The 18,303-nt window shown below is 40.3% G+C and overlaps 1 protein-coding gene across 1 annotated transcript in view; it reads right to left on the bottom strand.

Moving 5' to 3' along the window:
• Positions 1 to 638: 638 nt before the first annotated feature.
• The window catches only part of LOC102206962 (protein Niban-like), a 19,045-nt gene continuing 1,380 nt past the window's right edge, over positions 639 to 18,303 (bottom strand). Inside the window, exons 2-14 of the mRNA XM_005737585.1 lie at positions 17,147 to 17,277; positions 16,872 to 17,009; positions 16,652 to 16,769; positions 15,323 to 15,484; positions 9,959 to 10,074; positions 9,463 to 9,567; positions 8,561 to 8,723; positions 8,223 to 8,404; positions 6,645 to 6,791; positions 6,430 to 6,540; positions 5,785 to 5,892; positions 5,573 to 5,684; positions 639 to 2,144 (exon numbers count right to left, since the gene is read on the bottom strand). Of these exons, the coding sequence (XP_005737642.1) occupies positions 898 to 2,144; positions 5,573 to 5,684; positions 5,785 to 5,892; positions 6,430 to 6,540; positions 6,645 to 6,791; positions 8,223 to 8,404; positions 8,561 to 8,723; positions 9,463 to 9,567; positions 9,959 to 10,074; positions 15,323 to 15,484; positions 16,652 to 16,769; positions 16,872 to 17,009; positions 17,147 to 17,277 (2,840 nt within the window). The 3' untranslated portion in view covers positions 639 to 897. The remainder of the gene's footprint in view (positions 2,145 to 5,572; positions 5,685 to 5,784; positions 5,893 to 6,429; positions 6,541 to 6,644; positions 6,792 to 8,222; positions 8,405 to 8,560; positions 8,724 to 9,462; positions 9,568 to 9,958; positions 10,075 to 15,322; positions 15,485 to 16,651; positions 16,770 to 16,871; positions 17,010 to 17,146; positions 17,278 to 18,303) is intronic.

Genomic DNA, 18,303 nt, shown 5'->3' with positions numbered 1-18,303 from the left:
AGTGTGAAGTTTAGGTAGTCTGTTTTGTGGTTTGCATGTCATCTTGCTAGCATTGGTGGGAGTTGGTCCACTGTGTTTTCTCGAATCTAAGGCCATCGCAGCTGTCCACCAGGAGATTATAGAGCTCTCCATGCTTCAGTCTACTGACAAGCTTTATAGAGATGCAGATTTCCTTTCCAGCAGGGCTTTCCACCTTCTCATAGTGCCAAAACTATTACCAAATGGTTTGCCGGTCATTTTATCATTGTGCTTGATTGACCATCCAATTTGTCTGACCGGAATCTCGTACACCAGGGGTGGAAAATTAATTTTCCCAAGGGGTACATGGGAAACTGGCAGTACTGTGGACAGCTTTTTCAACATACTGAATGGAATTGCAACTTAACATTAATTTGATTTCTTTACCCTAACACATGTACATAGAATTAAAACGACAACTGCTTGGATCACATGGTGTACAAATTTTCCATATAAAACTGAATATTCATCCTGGTACACCCCAGGAGTGGTTACATGCCTGCCACAACAGCTTTAGAAAGGTCTCAGAAAGATCTCCGTGCATTAGTTGGAGCTTATTGGTTAAAGAGGACCAAATCAAATGAATTGTTAAAGCGACTTTAAAAAAAAAAAAAAAATCACAAGTTTAACATCTTTATTTGGATGATTCAATGCAATTGTTATAGAAAATATAGAATCAAAAAAAGCAACAAAAGAGTTACAATAGAATGACAAACTATTCCATTTTTCAGTTTACTGTTGTATGAAAACACAGCACATTAATTAAATCAGCACAAATTTCTGTCTGGAATAATTAGAAAATGTAAGGCTTATTGAAGTGACTTTTATCTGGTTGGGAATCATTGGTCTGGAACTGCTCTTGCTGTTTTAATGCTTGTTTCAGAGATTGTTGCTACTGTCAGCAACAGGGGAGACTGTTGTTTCTATCTCAATAATCTCAACCACAAGTTCTCTGATGCAAGCCACGCTGTCCGAAGGTAGCTCATTAGCACTCTCTACTGGTGTATCCTCTTCTTTTTTTTCTTCTGTAGAATCTCCTTTCTCTGTGACTGCTTCATCTTCATCCTTTTTATTTTCAATCCTGAGTTCACTGCTTGGCACTTCTTCCTCCATCATCTCTTTATTCTTTTTCTGCTCTGTGTTTAAGGCAGTGGTGGTCTCCACTGGTGATCCAGATGAGCTGTCATCAGCAGGCTCACCTCCTGTTTGGATCTCCATCTGCCCCTCACCTGTTTCTTCCTCTGTTACCTCTTCTTTCTCTCTCTGTTCTTCCCGTGCTTGAATTGTCTCACGCCCCTCAATTTCTGCTTCATCTTTGTGTTTCTCCTCTTTTACTCTCTCCACCTCCCAATTGTCTTTAAGTTCTCCTGTCAAATAGACTGCTCTGTCAGTGGTCTGCTGTCCCATCATTGGCATAACAGAAGGTTCTGAGGAACTGCAAGCAATTGCCTCACTTAGTGATCCGAGGCTGATTTGTACTGGACTATTTGCATCAGGTGGGTGTGATGGTAAGGCAGGCTGGATGGAAGAATCCTCTTCTGATGGCTGATTTGAGACTGAAAGGTCAGGCATAGCAGGTTCACTTTGAACTTGGATCTCTGTTGTCTGAGGTGAGACCAGAGGGGACGACTCCAGAGAGTCTGGGATGGTCGGTCCTTGTTCAGCAGATAACTTGGGTGCATTGACTTCATATGTAACATTTGCATGTGTGTCTGATCTGTTTGCTATTGTTGGCTCTGTTGCTGTAGAAGATGCATCAGTTGTGATCTGAACTTCTATGGTTTCCTTCAGGAACAGGTCCTCTTTGCTGCCAGTTTCATCCAACTGTTGTGTCACGATAATAACTGGAGAAAGAAGCACTGTGCTCTGGTCACATTCACTATCAGTGTTACCTTCTGTCTTCCTCTGGGGGCAAACATCAACTGTCTGACTTTTTTCTTCCACTGCAGAAATAGTTTCTTGATCATCAGTGGGCATGGCCGAGGAGGACCGTCGGGCATGAACAGATGGGCTGTCTGGTGCAGAGTTTGGAGGCGTCTGTCCCAGCAAACTGTACTGACTAATTGCAAGATCTGAAGTGTCCAACAGGAGATTGTTGCTTTTCTTACTAGCTGCATCCTGGACAGCTGATAATGAGGAAGAGACAAAATCATAATTTATGTTTGGACCAAACAGGAATGTTCCAGTTTATATTCAGTATTTGTCACAGGTTTCATTATAGGACAGAGCACTTCATTCTGTCAGCTGCCTAATGGATGTCCAGGTTTTCAGAACCTTTTTTTTTTTTTTTTTTTTTTACACGGGAATTTTCTACACGGAGTAGAAAATTCATTATTGTCAGGCTGTCCTAAAAACACCTTTAAAAGCCTTCAGTCAATCCAAAATGCTGCCGCAGGAGTACTGACAAGGGACTACAAATCTAGCGTGGTATAAGCCACCAAGTAACCACTGTGGGCCTCTTATGACTAGTACGAACTTTCAGACCAAAAACAACTCTCACAGGATCGAATCCAGAATAAACAGGACAAGAGGGTCAATATCAGTAAAAGATGTTCAACAATTTATTAACATGACAAGACACCAAAGTTTTGAGAAAAAGAAAAAAACCTAAAACATCGCTACAACAAAAAAATAGTAGCGGTGCAACCTTGCCAGCAACGAAGCTATCACCTGAGGGTTTGTTCCTCCTTGGCGGTCCCAGGTGCTCGTCACTCTAAAAGAGACAAATCCACCTCAAACATAAAAAGGCCCAACCGAACACTTATAGCATCCACTAAGTGCTAGTTCAGGCAATAGACGGTGGTAATACAAAAGCACTCTTAATAAACCTTAATCACGGCAAATCCACACACAGAGCACCACTAAAAAATCCTCATTCCCCCGAGGTATGAGCCCCACTCAGGGATTGCAAGTTGCCCGCTTAGTATTGCACCAACCCAATAAAAATAAACAAAACAACAAAAATAATTAAAAACGGTGACCTGCTAAACCCAACAAAACACAACCATACAGAGAAGGAGGAAAAAAACTGTGACAAGGTCGCATGTGCAGCCTGCCCTCGAGTAGGCAACTGTATTTGCTGCACACCTGATTTGTCTTGGCCTTTTCTTCCACAGAAATCACTACTTGAACCTCATCTATAGAGGTTTAAAACCACAGTTTGCGTCGTAGGCGATTAAACTTCTCGGCTCTTCACCTACTCACGCATCCATTACTCACAGCCGCTTGTCGGTGGGAATCGTCAGCACCTGTTACTACGCCCTCTTTTATGCCCTCCATTGAGTCCCCTGGGTCCTAAAGCCTTCCCCATTACACAAAGAAAGAGCATATTTTTCTCATCCTGGATTCTGTTCAATGCCTCCCTGTTAAATCCAGAATTGAATTTAAAAACCTTTTTATCACGTAAAAGGTCTTGAAGAACCGGCCCCATCTTATCTTAAAAACCTCATAGTTATCGTATCACACCAACAGAGCACTTTGTTCTCAGACTGCTGGCTTAATTGTGATTCCTAGGGTGTTTAAAAGTAGAATGGGAGGGAGAGCCTTCTTTTGGGCCCCTCTTCTATGGAACCAGCTTCCAGTTTGGATTGGAGAGACAGACACCCTCTTGTAAAGATCAGGCTTAGGTCTAAGCTGCGGGAGGGGGCTTCCCTTGATGCACTGGGGAGAGTGTTTTTTTAGAGTCTTCACTAACCTTTTTCTCACTATGTCTTTATACAGGTTTCTGCATTCAAATATTAGTCATAATTAATCTCTGGCTCTCTTCCTGTCTTCCTCCCCACACCCCCACCCGGTCGCAGCAAATGGCTGCTCCTCAATGAGTTTGATTCTGCTGTTTTTCCTTCCCACTGTCACCAAAGCGCTTGTTCATAGGGGGGGTAATATGATTTTTGTTGGGATTCTCTGTATTATTAAGTCTTTACTTTACTTTACTTTACTATACAATATAAAGCACCTTGAGGCAACTGTTGTTGTGATTCAGTGCTATAGAAATAAAACTGAACTAAATTGAATGGAATTAGATATGAAGCACGTTTTTCCAAACCACTCAAATTGTAAGATATATATAAACAATAATAAATACAGAGAAAAACCCAACAATCATATGACCCCCTATGAGCAAGCACTTGGGCGACAGTGGGAAGGTAAACTCCCTTTAAACAGGAAGAAACCTCCGGCAGAACCAGGCTCAGGGAGGGGCGGGGCCATCTGCTGTGATTGGTTGGGGTGAGAGAAGGAAGACAGGATAAAAGACATGCTGTGAAGAGAGCCAGAGATTAATAACAAGTATGACTCAATACAGAGAGGTCTATTAACACATAGTGAATGAAGAAGAAATATTCAGTGCATCATGGGAATCCCCCATCAGCCTACATCTATTGCAGCATAACTAAGGGAGGATTCAGGGTCACCTGATTACTGTCTAACTATACGCTTTAGAAAAAGGAAAGTGTGGCAGGCGTGGTTGTGGCGCAGCTGGAGGAGAAGCCAACGCACTGGAGCTGCATCGGGTCATCACACCACCCTGCTTAAATACTACTGGGTCCTGAGTGTGGTTCTTGTTGTTGTCGGTATGTTAAGCTGGCTGTGGTGTGAATAGCAACGTGTGAGAGTTAATAAAGGATGCTTAAGAGCATAAAAATGTCACCAGGTCTGCTGTGTCTGCCGTGGTTTGTTACAGAAGGTTTTAAGCCTAATCATACAAGTACGATGTACTACTTTTTTACTATTTTTAAATCCTCTTGGAACCATAAGTAAGTTTGCAGTGCAAGAGCGAAGTACTCTAAAAGGGTGATATGGTCATTAAGATAAGATGGGGCCTTGTATGTGAGGAGCAGGATTTCAAATTTAATTCTGGATTTAACAGGGAGCCAATGAAGTGAAGCCAATATCGGAGAAATCTGCTCTCTCTTTCTAGTCCCTGTCAGGACTCTTGCTGCAGCATTTTGGATCGACTGAAGGCTTTTTAGGGAGTTTTTAGGACATCCTCATAATAATGAATTACAGTAGTCCAACCTAGAAGTAATAAATGCATGAACTAGTTTTTCAGCGTCACTCTGAGACTTGTGGAGACTTGTGGAAGAAAGCAGTCCTACATATTTGTTTAATATGTGCATTGAAGGACATATCCTGATCAACAATGACTCCAAGGTTCCTCACTGTGTTACTGGAGGCCAAGGTAATGCCATCCAGAGCAAGAATCTGATTAGATACCATATTTCTAAGGTTTTCTGGGCTGTGTACAATAACCTCAGTTTCAATTTAGAAGCAGAAAATGAGTTCTCTGTGCCTGATGAATGGGCTTGGATGCACTGTCATCCAAGAATAGGTTGAAGATGCTTCATGACAGGGTAAAAGTGACCAAATCCTTACAATTTATAGATTCACAATGATGCTTCTCTCTGAGGTAAAACCATGTAAATAAAATGAGTCCAGGATTTTCGTTTAATTTGTAACCTGTCTCCTTGTAGCCTAGGAGAGAATACCAAAAAAAAGAAGAAACAAAATCTATACCAATGCACAAACAAAGATCAAAATCAAGATCAATATTTACCTGTCTCTATCTGCTTGCTGAGAATGGTTTTCAGAACATCATCGTAAATGTTATGAACCAGGATAAAACTGCTGTAGTCAGCGAAAATGTACTGCTCAAACTGTTGCAGCTCCTAGACACAGAAAACCAGACAGTCCATGCTTTGTAGAATATAAAATATCAATAACACACGATAGAGTCAGACAGAGTGAAGTAGCAGCAGGTTGACCTACAGTTTTCCACTTGCTGTCCATCTTCCTGGTGAGAGTAGGCAGAGTGATCTCCAGCAGGGCTTCCTCGTACAGCCTCCTCTGGACTACCCTGCTGTCATAGTCCAGCTGCTACTCACACACACAAGCAAGATTTTTTGTAATACTCACTTTTGAGCAAAGATTGTATTGTATTTGTGGGGCACACTAGAAAACAGGAACAAGTTACTTATCACTGTGACAGGTTAGTTTACTTTGCTGTCTGAATCCGCAATTGAACTTGTAGTGTGTCAATTTGCAACTGACCCACATAAAAACACAACTTGCCAGTGACACAAATACTTTTTCTTTGTAGATTTCAAATAGTCTCTCAGGGCTTTCCAGGTTTAACAAGCTGCGCACTACACCTGCTACAAAGACATGTTTTTAGGGTTTGGGACCAGAGTCCAGGGTTCCCACTAGAATGCACACATCATTTTGTTTCAGTGTGTAACATTTTAATGGTGTATCTAAGCATATTTATTCCTTATTTTATGAAAATCACATATCTTTCATTTATTTGGATTTCTAAAATACACGGTCTATACAGTTCCTTCAGAAATCTTCTGATCACACATGATAGATTTTTTATTAAATAAAAATTTAATTCAAAATAATTAACTTATTTACCTTCAGCACTCTTTCTGTAGCCCTGTTCAACTTAACAGGAACCTCAGTGGGCTGCAGTCTGGCTGATGACTGGAGGAACTGTTCCAAGGTGTAGACAGCACTGTCCAGCAACTGTAACACACACACAGCAAACACTAAAAAACGGCTCACGTCAATCTTTTCTACTTTTAGGCTCCTTGAGAGGCCATGTCTATACTGAAGATTGTGCTTCATACCAGCTCCATCTCCAGACTTGCATAGTGAACCAGTCTATGAATGCTGCTCAATCCAAATCGCTCTTTTAAGGCTTCGAGTTTCTCTGTCAGGTTCTCCACCTGCTTGTAGCACTGATCTAGACGCATTGATCGTAGACTGGACAAGGCCTAAAAGAAATAGAGCAAATGCTTTCTGTCAGCACTTTTGAAAATTTGGGCAAGCAAAAACTTCAGACATCTTCAACTTCAAACATCTTGTGTTTCTTGATTTCAAATGAGACCCTCTTCAAGATGGCACAAAAGCGGCACAATGGGTGCCTTCCAAAAGTCTAACCTTAATGAAAATGTCCCAGCTGTGTTGAAACTACAATATGAGGAAGATGGAGTACAAAACGCCACACTGTGTTCTGTTTTATGGAGATTATGTAAATGAGAACAGCCTGTGAAAAATATCCCTTCATTACAAAGGCTGGCACTTTAAAGAAGAAGGAACATTTATGGCCAGATTTACTAACATCCATCCATCCATCTTCATCCGCTTTATCTGAGGTCGGGTTGCGGGGGCAGCAGCCTAAGCAAAGAGGCCCAGACCTCCCTCTCCCCAGCCGCCTCCTCCAGCTTATCCGGGGGAATACCAAGGCGTTCCCAGGTCAGCCGAGAGATATAATCTCTCCTGCGTGTCCTGGGTCTGCCCCGGGGCCTCCTCCCGGTGGGACATGCCTGGAACACCTCACCCAGGAGGCGCCCAGGGGGCATCCTTGTCAGATGCCCGAACCACCTCAGCTGGCTCCTTTCGATGTGGAGCAGCAGCTGCTCTACTCTGAGCCCCTCCCGGATGGCCGAACTTCTCACCCTATCTCTAAGGGAGAGGCCAGCCACCCTTCGGAGGAAGCTCATTTCTGCCGCTTGTATCCGCGATCTCGTTCTTTCGGTCACTACCCACAGCTCGTGGCCATAGGTTTACTAACATTTACTAACATCTTGCATGAAATCAAATGCAAAAAAACCCAAAACAAACAAACCCTAAAATCATGTCTTATGCCCATTGTGGTTGTGATAGTTGCTACTAGGAGAGTTTACTTTTAGAAGGGGTGATGTTATCAGAATGAATTCGTAATCTGCACGGATGGCTCAAAGTTGCTATTGCTCTTGTTACTGCTAAAACCTCAAACTCTTCACTCAGTCTTCACATTGAGTGTTTAGAGGCTCCTGGTGATATTCAGCTCTGAGCTTAACAAACTGTTGGTAAAAATTGTAAATATATCAAGAGGTTTGGAATGAAATGGAAAATGCAGCTACTGTACAAATAACATTTACATGATCTGCTCCACTTATGTCGACTGTGTTCATAATTGTCAGATAGTCCATTGTAGTAAATTATGGGAGTGTTTTCACCTCTGTTTTCATAAAGGATGGTGCACTGTATCCTATGTTAAAGGAAACGATAAAGGCAGCATTCAAACTTCTTTCTTCAGTATTTGGAGAATTGGAACAGCTCTTATTTTGGCTGCCACACAAATACTTTAGGGTAACGTCTCTCAGTTAGGAACCTTCCTAAGTAAAATGGACTACTGGAACTCACCCAAAGTCCCCTCTCACCTTCTTTGTCTCCTGTGTCCCTTCGTTTTTGTGTAAAAAGGCCGAATCCATCTGTGTTTTCAGCGTGCGCTGCATCCCAAGAATACCTCCGCTTATGTTCTCAGTAAGTGCTTCAAGGATGGAGGACATGTAGGGTGCTACAGACTCACTGCACACTTTCTCTGCCTCTTCACATACACATGCTGAAACAGATACAGATTCACAAAATGTGCACAAAAGCTGAACCATGGCTAGACGCTCAGTTTGTAGCTTAATATGGATTTAGCTGAGTTTAGCCATTAAAAACAGTCACTCATTTTCTTGGCATTTTCAGATGAGATTAGTCAAACAATGTGTACCTCTGACTTTTTGCTCCAGGAACAAGTGAGAGGACATTATCTGGTCCAGATTGGATCTGATGAGTGCCTGATTGTCTGATGCTGTCTCACGGCACTCCTTCTTCAGAGCCTCCAGACCTGCAGTCAGCTTTTCCAGCACCAACGTGTGGGTTGCTTGCACTGTCTATACATACGAACAAATTAATACACTGTGCAACAGAGAGATTAAAAACTGATGCTAAAACTGCCACACACAATTTGTTGGAACACGGGGTAAAAGATAATAGTGTTGTAGTTCAAAGATACTTGCTGTCAGATAATTCCCTTAATTCTGATAAGTTAGGTAGCATTCTGAGAAGATCAGATTGGTATGGTATCAGATTATATCATTTCTAAAGAAAGAAAAAGTCTTGAAGTTCACTTTAAAAAATGCTATTTTTTGACCACGTGGGGGCAGCATAACAAGGAACTTTTGCTTAAGATCCCCAGTTGATTACAATAGGGACTTTTGTAATACAAGGTTTATATTTAAATATGCCAATGACACATTACATTATCTTTAGACAGCTATCTAAATATTTGTTTACATTTTTGAACATTGTTCTAATTTGCATAAATGGCCATGGAGAAAAAGTGTAGTAAAAGAAATACCCCTATGTATTGTTAAACACATCTTACAAAGCAGCTCATTACCTCATATGTTCGCAAGCTGCTCAGAACTGCTTGATTAGATGATAATTCCTGTGAATGTTGCTTAATGCTTTGATCATCTTTTACCGTACCATTCAGTAGTGTTAGTTAGAATATTGCTAAATGCTACACATACATGCTAAACGAGTGACATAGTACTAAAACAATCCTGAACATTTCATAAATAGATAGACTCAGAATTTGCAGAGACTTGGTGTCATATTTTTACTTACTGCGAGCCATTGCCGTATCTTTTCAGTCTTCTTGCCTTTTATCCTGGACTGAAGCTGACTGTGTAACCATGGCAACACTTCCTCCATCACCTGGGAGGCAAGCACCTACATACACAAGCACACTGTTTATGGCTTTGTTTTTACAACACTTTGCATTTAATCATAAATTATTGCTAATCTCTGTCTTTTTTCCACAGTTTGTCTTTTCTGCTGTCTCCCTTCCCTACACTCTAACTGGTTGCAGCACAAGGAGGTTTTCCCTCCTTGTGCCTGGTTCAGGGAGTTTTTCCTTCTAACTGTCACCAAATGCTTGCTCGTAGTGGGACATCTGATTATTGGAGTTTTCTAATTCTTGCATGTTATTGTAGGGTCTTTAGAAAAAAAAGTGCCATGAGATAACTATTAATGTGATTTAGCACTATAAAAATAAATTGAACTAAAGTGAAATGAAGAACACAGACAGGCTTAAAGTTTTAATGTGTGTGTGTGTACAAACTTGTTCCTCAGTGCCCAGCAGCATTTCCCAGGATTCATAGCATCCTTTGTCTTGTCGGTAGAGTCGGAGGGCTCGTGCATATGCTTGATTCTCATATGATGAATTACACCACGGGTCTGCAGGAAGTAGGGATTTTGTTATTATTCTGAAAGAATCTGGTGGCATGCTCATCCTGTCCCTTTATTTTTGAAAGTTGAAATCAGTATCCCATTCTTATTAGAACACCCGTGGCTTAAAATGATCTACAAGTGTGGTAAGTATTAAAATACTTAATTCTTAGTATTTTGTCATTAGTCATTTTAGTTTGGTAGAAATTGTGCTGATCCTGTATCCTCGGTGGAGCCCTGACGTCAATATTCCATTCTCATTACAACACATCTGACCATTTTCACATCTCTAATTTTTTTTGTTCTTTTTTTCTTTTTTTTCTTTTGCTAATTCACTAAAAAACATGTCTTGTAGTGTAGTTTCCCTTGAGCTGTTTCAGATTTTTTTTTCTGCAGAAGATTAAGGAACAGAAAGTCATGAATCATATCCTGCTAAAAATTAAAAATAAATCAATTTTTTTTTAAAAAAACAGCATGCGGCCATTTCCTATTTGACTTTTGGTCAGCCTCAAAGCGATTCTGGTAAACCATCAGATATTTCAGGAGAGGAAGAGACATTTTACACATGTGATGCTGCTGACATCGACTGAAGATATAGTTTTGATTAGATAGCATAGATTTTACTTAAAAACATATAGACAACATCTTATCTCAAAGTATAGTCTTCACATACTTTATACAATATCCATTCTCTGTTGATTGATCTGCTAATTATATTGACAGTATTCACTAAATGTGTCTCTAGGGATTCGCTTAGATTAGCTCATAGCAGACTCTCTAGCAGCATGGTCTTTTCACCTGTTCCTCCTGCACTTTCCTGCTCATTGTGTCAGATGTTTACTTACTCCTTGGCCTACTTTAGTAACAATGATACTTGTAATTAAATGCCTATTTGCAGCTCTGGAGGCCAGGATCACTGAATTGGAGACCCCGTTTAGCCCCCTGTTTGAAAACCCTGACTGTCTGAGTCTGAGTGGTGTTCAAAAACTCTTCCACTCCAACTTGTTAATTAACCAAACACCCAGACAGAGTTTTAATTAATTTGAAAGCCTGGTTCTTAGCCTTAGCTGGAAATAGCAAAAAACAGTTTTACTTGTTGTTATCTGTCATCCACCTGGGCCTTGCTAAGTTTCTGAACGATTTCTCAGACTTTTTATCTAAATTATGTGCTCAGCTCAGATAAAATAATTGTTGTGGGTGATTTTAACATCCATGTAGATACTAAAAATTACAGCGTCAATTGGCTTCTTTTAAAATATAAAACAACCCACCCACCACTTTAATGACATTCTAGATCTTGTTCTGACATATGGCATAGAAACTGAACATTTAACAGTTTGTTGCGAAAACCCTGTCTGGCTCTTTTCCACAGCTTGTCTTTGTCCTGTCTTCCCCTCTACACCCCCAGCCAGCCACCGCTCTCCGAGTCTGGTTCCGCTGGAGGTTTCTTTCTGTTCCAAGAGTTTTTTCTTCCCACTGTTGCTGAAGCACTTGCTCATTAGGGATCGTATGATTCTTGTTGGGTTTTTCTGTTGTGATTTGGAACTATATAGATTGAATTGAATTGAATTGAATTGAATTGAATTGAATTGAATTGAATTGAATTGAATTGAATTGAATTGAATATGATGCATGTTTTTTTATACTCCTCAACCCACTGAGTGATTTTTTGCACCTATTGTTGTGATTTGTTTAAATTGAAATCAAATTAAATCTAATTGAATTGAAGACAGAGGTGAGCATAAAAGCAAAGCCATCAATCCTACTCTCCAGCCTTCATCTATGGTCACGAGCTCTGGGTAGTGACTGAAAGAATGAGGTTAAATATACAAGTGGCAGAAATGAGTTTTCTTCAATGAGTGGAAGACCCGACCAGGGACTTGAAGTAGAGCCACTGCTCGTCCACATCAGAAAGAGCCATTTGAGGTGGTTCGAGCATGTGACTAGAATGCCTCCCGGACACCTCCTAGGTGAGGTATTCCGGAAATGTCCTACCGCAAGGAGGTAGACCCAAGGACTCGCTCAGTTGGTTTGGATGGATGGATGGATGGATGGATGGATAGATAGAAATAGTTCTGTGTTTCAAATGATAGGTAGTCCCATCACTACCTATCACCCCTGAATTTGCTCTGACTAACATACCAAGTCTGCATCTGTGTCATTGCTAAATTCACAAAACAGTGTGCATTTTTTCTCACTGCAGCTACTGACAGGTTTCCTAATTTTAGAAAAGATTATGTAAAACCTAGTTTGTATGCACAAACACTAAAAATAATAGCTATCCAAACAATCTTCAATAATGATTGCAAAATTTCTTTCTAAAGTCCAATATTTAGACATCTGTAAATACCCTCCACATGATACTTTTAAACTCTCTTAATTTAATTTGCAAACCTGGCCAAAAAAATTCACCATTCCTTTAAAAGCCTTATCCTAGCTACCATGATGTGAAGGGCAGGGTAAAAACTGGACAGACTATTGTTTAATATTGTTACCATACCAATTTAAATTAAGTCTTCTAATTCTGCCAAGATGAGTGGTCAAATATCCAACCACAATTTGCCAGAAGCCTGTCAACAACTACCTGTTCAAGTTGTGTTTTATTTATAAGGATATGAGTGCATATATGTGTATTTCTCATCCTGCAGCATCTGGACTCCCCAGGAACCTACGCCAGGATCCTGTTTGTGGACTTCAGCTCTGCCTTCAACACCATCCTCCCAGACCATCTCCGAGACAAGCTTACCCAGATGAATGTGCCTGATCCCATCTGCCGGTGGATCACTGACTTCCTGACGGACAGGAAGCAGCATGTGAGGCTGGGAAAGAATGTCTCGGACTCCCGGACCATCAGCACCAGCTCCCCTCAGGGCTGTGTTCTTTCTCCTCTGCTCTTCTCCCTGTACACCAACTGCTGCACCTCCACCCACCAGTCTGTCAAGCTAATCAAGTTTGCAGATGACACCACCGTTATTGGGCTCATCTCTGACGGGGATGAGTCTGCCTGCAGGAGGGAGGTTGAACGTCTGGTGTCCTGGTGCAGCCACAACAACCTGGTGCTGAATGCCCAGAAGACAGTGGAGATTATTGTGGACTTCAGGAAGCACACAGCCCCACTCCCCCCCATCATCCTGACTGACACCCCCATCACCTCTGTGGACTCATTCCGCTTCCTGGGTACCACCATCACCCAGGACCTGAAGTGGGAGCCCACCATCACCTCCGTCATGAAGAAAGCCCAGCAGAGGATGTACTTCCTGAGGCAGCTGAAGAAATTCAACCTGCCAACACGGACGATGATGCAGTTCTACACTGCAATCATCGAGTCCATCCTCACCTCCTCCATCACCGTGTGGTACGCTGGAGCCACTATCAGGGACAAACAGAGACTGCAGCGTGTTGTGCGCTCTGCTGAGAAGGTGATTGGCTGCAGACTCCCATCTCTGCAGGACCTGTACACCTCCAGGACATTGCGGCGTGCAGCTCGGATCTCAGCTGACCCTTCTCACCCTGGACACAGTCTGTTTGACCTGCTCCCCTCAGGCAGGAGGCTCCGGTCCATTTGCACCAGAACCTCTCGCCATAAGAACAGTTTCTTCCCCTCTGCTGTTGGACACATGAACAATAACCGTATGACTGTTCCCACCACTAACACATGACCCTACGCTGTGTCACTGCATCATTTCATGTTTGGCACTGATCACCACCTGCTCTCATGTATATATCTTTCTACGTAGCACTCTTAATTCTTATTCTCATGTATATATCTCATGTATAGCTCATGCACATATCTTTCTACGTAGCACTTTTAATTCTTATCCCTACTTTTATTTTTTCATGTCTATTTAAGTGCTATTTATGACACTATGTTTGCACTGAAGCACCGCAGCAATTTCCTAATGTTGTAAACCTGCTCAACATTTGGCAATAAACCCCCATTCTGATTCTGATTCTGATTCTGATTCTGATTCAGCCTGTATGATCCTGTGTGGATTAGAGAAAATGCAAATTCGTAACTCAAATGAAAAAAAAAAGAATTAAAACCCCCTAAATTAACAAGATATTCATGCCTATTCATGGCATTCATGAGTTTATGTAAACATCTGCCACAACTGGCAGATTGCAATAATCTAAAATTAACATTATGTGTTATATATCATACAAGTGTACAGTGGGGGCAGAAGTACTTCAGGTAGGCTAGCTTTTTTTTTGAAGGGACACCAGAACATCATCAAATGTTTAAAAAAGTCAAAGACTTAAAATTCCAAGGAAGTGTTTAAATGAAGAGATATGGTTATTGGAAGAAGAGGTTGATATATCACTTTGAGATGAATAAAATCAACAGCACTGTAAGTGCTGTGGCTTTACACATCTAAAGTGAAATAGACAGTGGCGGCCATCTGTGTGCTATTTCCTGCTGAGGATATCTTTGTGCAGATATGATGTGCTGTGTTTTTGCAACCTTATAGCTTAAAGTGAAGGGGTTTGTTTTTTGGTTTGTATCCTAGCTAACCACACAGGAAGTCAGCAGCATTAATATTTATATCTGTCACCCGGGCAACTGTCACAACATGAATGACAAACTAAAGACGAGCCAACCAGAAGCAGGACTCTGCTACAACAATTTGAAATATTTTACACTCACATCTGATATTAGACAACTGTAAAAAGTATTTGGATTTAATCAACAGCATGTAGCGCTGCACACCATGACAAAATATTGAAAATCCTTTTGAGCTCTTAGCTCAAAAATATTAGCAAGGACTACCAGCTTAGGAGAGAGTTAGAAAAATTCAGAGCTACTGAGCAAGAAATGGACCCAAACTTGTTGTTGACCTTGTAGTAGTTAGAATGATGCATACTTTGTAAAACTGTTTTCATTTGATATGAAAACACATAATTCTGAACTAGGACATCCTCAGAAATTAGAAGTCATGCACATAGACAAATTTCACTTGGTCATACCAACATATAAAGACCTTTTAAAGACCTTTGGGGAGAAAAAGTGAGGTAACTGATGGGTCTGGTCATTAAAAAAAAAAAAATTTGAATATTTCAAATAATTTGAAAGCGAGCGATTCATCTTTTAAAATTATCTACACGTGTGATGGCTTTGACTGCTTAGGGAATTTCTTAGCTTGCAGTGATTGTGCAAGCAGGCATTTGACATTGTTTTGTCTTTATTTTGTGTTATTACCCTGCACATCTGAAGCAAGGCTAAGTGGGCCACGGCAAAAGCATACATATGAGTGTTTACCAAGGTTGCGATGTCTAATACAGGTCTTCAGGCCAGACAGGAAGTCATCTCGCTCCTCCTCTTGTTGAAACAGGAAGCAGGTGTGGCCTGTGTAAGCCAAGTGGAGATGCACAGCAAATGCATCTGGATTAACGACTGCAGAAGAAGAGTCCTCCTTTCCTCCTGGAAACACAAATAAAACAAAATTACTGATGTGGGTTTGACTGTATTCTCTATTAATTTGTGTCCAACAAAGAAGCTTTTGTTTATGTTACACTCATAGCCTCTGACTGTTTAGTAAATTATCTATCATGTAATTAAGTGACTAAAATCGAATCTATCAGATACTGGACATCTTCAAAGATACTGGTGACCTTTTTTACTTAATAATGATGAATCATGGTATTTGATTTGACAGATTGCTATGAAATCAAATTCCAACCCAGCCTGAACATGTGAATTTGAGGTTCATTAGAGATTCTGTTGAGCTTGATCATCTTTAGCAACTTTCCACATTTTCTTCTATTCTGATCAAATTGTCCTGTTATGTGAGAGGAGTAGTACACACTCTTGTATAAAATCTTGTGTTTGACACTTAAACGGGTCAACACAATCTGATTTTTCAGACACCTCATTATTGTAAATTTCATTTACAATATTATAACCCTTTTTTTATTTAAATGTTCTTAAAAAAACACAAAAAAACTAAGGACATTTACAAGTGGTTTCGAACAGTTGATAGATAGCGTGTATCACTGTATAATCTTACTTTCCTCGATGTTTCCTGTTTCCATTTTCAAAATATCTCTCTCCCTCTAGAAGAATTTAGTACAATCTAGGCTCTAATACAAATGACGGACTGCACTGGTGGATCCTTTATGAAAGGAAAGAAGAAAATGCTATACCATAAGTCAATGTGGCACAGTGTTAGACATTCACAAACACAAGCAGTCAGCATCACTGATTGGTAATCATCCTAATGGCTGCGGTGTTTTCCGCCTTTTATCACAGCTTGCTAAACTTCAAATATGTTTTGAACAGTCAGGAATTTGTTAAATCCAGCGGAAAACCTTGAAGGTTACACTTCTTTATTAAAACCTGCTTGTTATCAAGTTGTTGCCTTGTGTGAGGTGTTCTACATATATAAATAATTATCTGTACTAAAATGATTAAGTTTGTAGTGTTACTCAGTTTGCTGTACTCATACCCTCATCATGGAGCATTTCCCTACTGACAGTCGTTTCATTTTCATTAACTGACTTCAGAGATGCTGAGTTAAAGCAGATCATATCTTCATTGGGAAGACAAACTATGAGTAGTATCAGTCATGCTGTTGCACATCTAAAATACCATTCAGTATTCCGGCACAGGTTTTCTCAAGGTGAGCTCTTGATTCGTCATCTTTGGTGAAAACAATTGCCCCCGTCAGCTGGAGGACCATCTTAGCCACACATCCACGGTTGAAAGTCTAAAAATTGGAATCACAGATAGCAATGTTCATCACAGGATGCAAATCATTTAGACTGCAAATTTCACGTGCTGTGTGTGAGCGTATTAATCTGTGTGTTACCTCCATGCCATCATGTATCTCTGCTTTGTAGTCTCTTCGCAGAATTATGTATCTCTCTCTGCATTTCTTTAGCTGCTCATCCCAGTTGGAGAACTTAATGCTCCCTTCATACAGCACCTCTTCAGGAGCATACTGAGGCTGTACAGTGCACAAACACACAAGCACACACTGGTTAAACTTTAACATAATTAGAAATTTAGACCAATTTTCCAGCTGCATCAACATGCATAAATATATATGTAGTCGAATTGAGTTTGAAAAGATTTAACTCTTACCCTACGTGTAAGCAATAACCCCCTCCCCTCTCTCTTAGGCTCCACCTCCTGGTGTAAGTGTCCAAGGTAGGCTACAGAGTACTGCTGACGGTAAAAGTCACTGAAGCTCTGGAATGTACCATCAACCAGTCCTGGATGCATACAGAAACACAGCTTGTTGTTGGGATTATTATTATTTGATGTTACTCAAACTTGTTTAGAACAATTTTTTTCACAATGACACATATTTACATGTGTATTCTTTTATAACAGTAATCAGCATAGTTTTCCTCTCTCTGTGCATTGTTACACAGATATTAAAAACTCCATGATATTAAAAACTAATTTCAAAACGAGTGTTTGAACTTATACATACCCTTCACTGAAGGAAACCATTGCAAGTGCAGAGTAACTGGGAATGGTAAATTTAGTTTTAAGGATGGAAATGTACATATTAAAGCTGCACTTGTCAATATTTTTATACTGACAAATGTTTAAATTGCTAGGCCAATGTCTTTCATAGCCTGCTTCAGATATGGGCTACATAACTTAGCTAGCTTGTTCAGCATGTTAAAGTCTGTCTGACATTCAGGCATGGACCAAATGTAAGTGTTATTTTAAATTTCATTAAGAGTTAGTGAGACACCACACTGTTATATACATATTGTTGAAAATAATCCTGATGTTATTGAGCTGAGCATAAAATGCACAAGATACATGTGGAATTATAATGTTGTGCATGCTCGTTTATTAATATAACTACGTGAGTTAAAGGGTCACAGGTGAGAATGTCATTGTAGTTAGATAGCACTTAAAGGCATAGAACACAGCACTGCATGAATGGCTGTAAATGGTTACAAGACGATTCACCATTCAAATCCAGCCCAGCAAGTCTCTCATTGTGACTTTTATGGGAAGGCAGTGTGACCACTAAGACATCAGGCTGACATAACTCCAATATCTCTGTCAGCTCACTGTTTTGATAGTCATCCCTAACCTTTTTTTAATGTTTTGAGCAAAAAACTTACAACCGTAAGGTAAGGTATAGAAATTGCCCTAGCACTGGACTCCAGGGAGATTTTTTTTAAATTTAAAACACTTAAAGCTGCACAATAATATTCAATATTTAGTATTTACTGTTATATACTCATAGATTATCGATCTATCTACCTATATAT

This window comes from Pundamilia nyererei, unplaced genomic scaffold (genome assembly GCF_000239375.1).
Source record: "Pundamilia nyererei isolate P.nyererei 1_Seehausen unplaced genomic scaffold, PunNye1.0 scaffold00077, whole genome shotgun sequence".
NCBI classification, from domain to species: Eukaryota; Metazoa; Chordata; class Actinopteri; order Cichliformes; family Cichlidae; genus Pundamilia; species Pundamilia nyererei.
This window is presented reverse-complemented; position numbering and strand designations above follow the sequence as displayed.